The sequence below is a fragment of the Capra hircus genome, chromosome 4, assembly GCF_001704415.2.
Source record: "Capra hircus breed San Clemente chromosome 4, ASM170441v1, whole genome shotgun sequence".
NCBI classification, from domain to species: Eukaryota; Metazoa; Chordata; class Mammalia; order Artiodactyla; family Bovidae; genus Capra; species Capra hircus.
Window position 1 is genome coordinate 33,471,179 of NC_030811.1, and position 6,246 is coordinate 33,477,424.

The 6,246-nt window shown below is 54.1% G+C and overlaps 1 protein-coding gene across 2 annotated transcripts; it reads left to right on the forward strand.

Moving 5' to 3' along the window:
- On the forward strand, window positions 1,760-4,975 carry FEZF1 (FEZ family zinc finger 1). 2 transcript variants are annotated; one of them, XM_018047518.1, is made up of 5 exons: window positions 1,886-2,384; window positions 2,535-2,756; window positions 2,947-3,081; window positions 3,339-3,471; window positions 3,903-4,972. In XM_018047518.1, exons 1-5 carry the CDS (start codon window positions 1,956-1,958, stop codon window positions 4,262-4,264), a joined length of 1,281 nt encoding a protein of 426 aa, XP_017903007.1. In that variant the 5' UTR covers window positions 1,886-1,955; the 3' UTR covers window positions 4,265-4,972. The 2 variants fall into 2 exon arrangements, with proteins under 2 accessions (XP_017903006.1, XP_017903007.1); XM_018047517.1 differs by having other exon boundaries at window positions 1,760-2,756; window positions 3,903-4,975.

A 6,246-nucleotide genomic window follows, 5' to 3' on the forward strand; every position in this document is an offset into this window, starting at 1 on the left:
AGCATCCAGCTTCCCACCGCCGACCCTTTCCATCGCTCCTGCTGGAAGAGGACGCCCACACCCGCTTGGCCCGATGTCTGGCACCCGCCACCACCCGTTCTACACGCACCCATTCGGGGTAACTCACCAGGTAGATGGCACCCTGGGCTGCTGCGGGTGGCCATTCACAAGAGCTTGCAGGCCGCGAGACCCGGGAGCTGGCATCTCTGCGTTGTTCCTCTGCCTCTCGGCGCGGGCTCCCGGCTTCCGGCGCGGGCTCCCGGCTCCCACGCCCTCCCGGTGCAGCGCTAGTGCATGCCCGGCACCAGCGCATCTGGCCGCAAGGCTAAGCTCTGCACGATCGCAGGCTGGCCAAGGGCAGCGGCCAGGACCGTGCGCACTGCTGCGCCCGGAACGCTCCTGGCCGCGCCCGCCTGAGCGGTGGGAACCCGCGCTGCCGGAGTCACTGGCCCCGGAGTCTTTCGGGAACACTCCTTATGCTCTGCGACAACTCCCGGGGAGTTTTGGCTCAGACGCCACACCCAGAGGGCGCTTGGAAGAGGGGCGTTGCAGGACACGGTCTCCAAGCGCTCTCTCCGAGGCGGAAGCGCGGCTAAGGCCACTCCCGGAGCGCAGGCAGGTCGCTGTGCTCATTGCCCCCATTTGCCCCCCTGCACACTCACCCTGGCTATCGCCCGCGCTTCTCTGGGGAGGGTGTGGACACCAGCAATCAGAAGATTGGAGGAGGGAATCAATAACATTGCTTCCCTTCTCTGCCCTACAGTTATTTAAAATGCTCCGAGAGAGCTCTAGTTGAGCGCAGGTACTTAAAGACTCGTTCCGGGAGAGCGCGCGCGTATATTTGTGTGTTAGGGGGGCGGGGGTGGGCTCGGTCCTAGTCGAGGTTTCTTTTGGTGTGACTCCCGCTTATTCCCTGCAACTCCTCCTTAACTTTGTGGACGGAGTGTGTCTTTCCCAAGCTTTTGTCGTGGCATCGCACTTACAAAACCACAAACACAAAACAAGCCTCTGATAGGCCTTTAATCTCAGAGGCATTTAGGGAGGCTAGTTACCTGCTGGCGTCTTCCAAATGGTCCAGAGTCGGTTCGGGCCGCGGAGACTTCGGGATTCCGGGAGCCCTCGGTCCCGGGCCCCGAAGGAAGAGAGAGACTGCGGTGAGGAGGCGCGGCTCCCACCCGGGTCCGGCACCGGCCCGGAGAAACCAAGCGGGGAGGGCTAGGATTTCGCTGCCGGAGGCTTCCTGGCCGTGGCTTTCTAGAGCCTGGCGTTTGATAAATATAGCCTGGCGTTTGCCCCTGAATTAGAGTCTGTTTCCTTATTTAGCCCTTGCACAATGATTTTAGATGATGTCATTTAGAGCTAAACGAGAAAATTGATCTCAGATTTGCTTGGCCTCTAAAGCCTGGTTAAGCAGATTGAGAATTAAAAAGACAGGAAAAAGCAAAGGAGGGGGGGCGGAGGAGACCGAAGTGTGCGCCCGAAGAGTGTGTGCGCGGAGGGGAGGGTCCGCAGCGCGGAGGAGAGCGCCCCCGCCTCTTCTGGGCGGGGGAACCTCACTCGCCAATGAAAAGTAGTCACTGACTGCCGAGGGGGGGAAAAAAAGTTTTCCTGTTGACTGTTGGAAGCGAATTGAGCAATTATCTAGTTTACCTTCTCCTCTTGGAAGTTAACGATTGGCGAGATCTTGGCTGCGTTATTGACACAACACTTTCTATTGATAGAAATAAGTAGTGATTGTCCCCGAGTCATTGGTGCGCCAAGAACTCTGCGATGGGCTGGCAGGAGTCCATTGGGCTGGGCAGGCAGGTTCGGCTGGTGATGCTGGGGAGGAGGAGGAAGAGGCTGCTGGTGGTGATGGTGCCCGTCCCCCTCTCCGCAGGTCTGTGACAAGCAGGGAACAAGGCAACGACGGCGCAACCCGGCCCCGGCTGACGACGGACGCTGGCGACTCCGACATGGACAGTAGCTGCCACAACGCGACTGCCAAAATGTTAGCGACTGCTCCGGCCCGGGGCAACGTGATGAACACCTCCAAACCCTTGGCTTTCTCCATCGAAAGAATCATGGCACGCACCCCCGAGCCCAAAGCCCTGCCCGTCCCCCACTTCCTGCAGGGATCCGTGCCCAAAGGGGACCCCAAGCACTCGCTGCATCTTAACTCGTCGATCCCCTGCATGATCCCCTTCGTGCCTGTGGCGTACGACACGAACCCGAAGGCGGGGATGACGGGCTCGGAGCCCCGGAAGGCGAGTCTCGAGGCTCCGGGGGCCCCAGCCTCAGCACCCGCGGCGCCCGCGTTCAGCTGCAGCGACCTGCTCAACTGCGCGCTGAGTCTCAAGAGTGACCTGGCCCGCGACGCGCTGCCGCTGCAGCAGTACAAGCTGGTAAGGCCGCGGGTGGTCAACCATTCCTCCTTCCACGCCATGGGCGCCCTGTGCTACCTGAACCGAGGTGACGGCCCGTGCCACCCGGCGGCCGGCGTCAACATCCACCCGGTGGCCTCCTACTTCCTCAGTTCCCCTTTACACCCGCAGCCAAAAACGTATTTAGCGGAAAGGAATAAACTGGTGGTCCCGGCGGTGGAGAAGTACCCCTCGGGAGTAGCTTTCAAAGACTTGTCTCAGGCTCAGCTGCAGCACTACATGAAAGAAAGCGCCCAGCTTCTGTCGGAAAAAATAGCATTCAAAACCTCTGACTTCAGCCGAGGCTCTCCTAACACCAAGCCCAAAGTTTTCACTTGCGAAGTGTGTGGAAAGGCAAGTACTGGGGGTAGGGGGTGGGGAGGCGGGGGCGGTGAGTCTTCTTTCCTTCCTTCCTTCTAAATTTATTTTGTAATTATTTGTATACATTTATCAGAGTGTTATCACCTCCTTCCCTTTCCTCTACCCGGGGGTGATCTCCAAGGGCTGTTTGGGCTAACCTGTTGTACTTGTGTTTAATTTTAAGGTCTTTAACGCGCACTATAACTTAACCCGTCACATGCCGGTGCACACGGGAGCCAGGCCCTTCGTTTGCAAAGTGTGTGGAAAGGGCTTCCGGCAAGCCAGCACCCTGTGCAGACACAAGATCATCCACACCCAGGTGTGTTCGACTGTATCAGTTTCACCTGGTTTGTTTCCGAACGGTTTTGTTTTTGTCTTAATGGCCGATAAACTCTTACTCCCTACAGTTAAGGTTTGTTTGAAATGTGCGGGCTGGACGAAGGGGAAATGCCGGTATTGTTTGCCTTTGTTCTGCTTAAAAGCATGAGGGAGAGCATGACAGTGTTTTCAGTTTTTCAGACTCCACTCAGTAACAACGTACCTTCATTTCTCTGCTTGTTTCTTCTTTCCGCTTAGGAAAAACCCCATAAATGTAACCAGTGTGGCAAAGCGTTTAATAGAAGTTCTACTTTAAACACGCATACCCGAATACACGCAGGCTACAAACCGTTTGTGTGTGAATTCTGTGGCAAAGGATTTCATCAAAAAGGTATGGAACCCAGAAGGCGTTGTCTTTCGCGGGAGTCTTACCGAAAGCCCTCAGTTCTGGAGGCTGTTTTAGAAGATGCGTTTTAAGTGCATCTAGCTACCAGCGCCTGCGTTGCCTTTCCAACCTCCTACCCTAAGTGGGATTAGACAAAGGCATGGCTCTTACACAGAGGGAATATTTCTTTTTAACCTCTTGTTCTCGTTTTATACAGTTGGATTAATAACTATTGTATTGAAATGTGGCGGGAACGACCTCATTGTCGATATTTAAATATAACTTCGGGGAGCCGAGTGCAGGTGGGCATCTAAGTCCTGCCCGGGGCTGTCGGATCTGTGGCCCCTCTTCTCCCGCCTCTTGGTCCTTCCATCGTCTGCTCATCCCTTTTCAAGCTCTCTTTTCAGGTCCACGTCCCTGTCGTTTGTCTGTTGCAGGGAATTACAAAAACCACAAGCTGACCCACAGCGGGGAGAAGCAGTTCAAGTGCAATATTTGCAACAAGGCTTTCCACCAGGTTTACAACCTCACGTTCCACATGCACACCCACAATGACAAGAAGCCCTTCACCTGCCCCACGTGCGGCAAGGGCTTCTGCCGGAACTTTGACCTCAAGAAGCACGTCCGGAAGCTACACGACAGCGGCCTGGGTCTGCCGCGCCCGTCGGCTGGGGAGCCAGGTGCGGACCCGTCGCCCCCTCTCCAGCCGCCGCCGCCGCCCGCGACGCTGCCGCCTCTGCCGCCGCCGCTGCCGCCCCCGGGGCCCTTGCAGCCTGGGCTCCATCCGGGCCACCAGTGATCAAGGCCAAAGTCTCTTCCCCGCCCCAGCCGGGGTCCCCACTCCCGAAGCAGCTGGTGGGATAGAGCTGGACCTCTCTACCCAAACTCGTCTGTAGAACCCAGGGCATGTTGGGCCCTACGCGTTAGCGCCAACCAGAAGCCTCTGAATCCCCCGGTGTTTTCGCCTCTTGCATGCACCTGCTACATGGTTTCGTGTATTATATGCTATATAGGCACTAACAATTATGAGAAAACTTGGGGGTTTGTTTGTGTTCTGATTTTTTTTTTAATTTGGAAAGACTTTCATCTCGGGTGGAGAGATGGTGTTTCTTTTGTTTTTTAAAACAAATTTTCTGCTGTATTTATTGAGATCTGTATTATCCTACGCGGGGATGCTGCAACCGTTTTAATTTTATTATTGTATATATTCCCATTGTGTTGATTCTGCAATCTTGAGATGCCTGCCGATTGTTTATTACCATTTTCTCTTTCCCTGAGGTCAAAAACAAACTCTGTGTGTATGTTATATATACACGCATAGACGTGTGTGTCTGTTAAGACACTTGCCACATTCATGAGCGCACATGCACATATGCACACATACACGTTAGATAAGGGTGGTTCATTATGGATGAATTTGAAGTTGAAAGTTTGGTTTTGATTCTTGCACGTGAAAACTGAGTCATTGACTGTTGGAAATAAATCCTTGGAACATGCTTATTTAATCAACAACCTTCAGGGCTCTGTTCCTGTTTTTCAGCTAGAGATCACTGATTCTGACCCCCTCAGCCCTCTTCTATTTTAAAATATTCAACCATAGACTGGTACCGACAATCTTGGTGAAAACATTCACCAAGAGCAAATAATAGTCTGTCCAAATAACAGCAAATTGTTACAACTTTGGTAAAGTAACAAAATTTGATTTCAGTTCAAAGACAGAAGATGTGGCGCTTTCTAACAGGAGCATATCTCTGTCCTGGACCATCGGATGTGTTTGTGGTGCAAAGTTAACTGGGAACAACATATCTGGAAGGTACATGTAATACGCTTCTTCACACAGGATTACAAGGATGCCCTGTAAACGAGGGATCTATTGTTCATATCCTGGAGGCACATACTGACTTGTACACAGCTGGCAAAGGGAGCCTGCATGTTTTTATGTGTCTATGTATGTTTGCAGACGAATATACCTCCATTCAAGGAGGAAACATGGATGAAAACCAAACTGTGGCGGGTGCCAGGTCCTTGAAATGCTTCAAGTGTTAATCAGCAGCTCTGCTGTGAGCTCGGGCTCTGGTGTTTTCTAACTACAAGTCTCTCCTGTTTTCTTGCCAAAACAGTGAAACAACTGCTAAAGACTTTAATTAAGAGGGGTAATTAGTTCAGATTTATCAAAGCCGGGTTGTTATACTATTAGCTGCTCAGTAGAAGCTGCCAGACAAGCTCCCAGCCCAGCCCAGCCATCCTGCTGCAGCGGGGCCACATCCAGGGAAAGAGGCTAGGGGTGGGGGGAGTGGGCAGCAGGGGTCCCCGTAGCCCCGGGAGCCTCGGAGTGCTTCTCGGCCCCTCCCTCGGCCTGGCGCTCCGGCTAGGCCAGGCTATGATGCAGGACCCACCGCGGATCCTCACCAAGAGTTTAGGATCCTCTCCCGGGGGCAGGGCGGTCTTCCACGCCCTCCTAGTGCCTCGATGGTCGAAGGTCGCAAGAGAGGTGCGGGGGAAGGAGTTTAACTTTTTGATCTGGCCTCAAAGAGAGTCTTGAGGGGCGCTGAAGGAAATGAGGCGAGAGACGGCAGGCTGGAGAAAAGGAAGATAGGCAGGGGGCGCCTCCCGGCGAGGCGGCGATTTCCTTGTCAACCAGAGCCCCACATTTCCAGGTAGTGGAAGGATTGACGGCTTCCAGGATCCGAGAGCCGACGACAGGAGGGGTTCCTCGGGGGTCCAAGAGTCAGAGAGGTGGTAGACACCCTGGGTGAGGCGACCACCAACGAGTGGGTGAGC

Bases quoted from the DNA above. Each gene is read 5' to 3' on its own strand.
- FEZF1 (XM_018047517.1), top strand. From the start codon at position 1,956: ATGGACAGTAGCTGCCACAACGCGACTGCCAAAATGTTAGCGACTGCT. The intron at 2,757-2,946 runs GCAAGTACTGGG...TTTAATTTTAAG, and splicing joins CTTGCGAAGTGTGTGGAAAG to GTCTTTAACGCGCACTATAA. The intron at 3,472-3,902 runs GTATGGAACCCA...TGTCTGTTGCAG, and splicing joins CAAAGGATTTCATCAAAAAG to GGAATTACAAAAACCACAAG.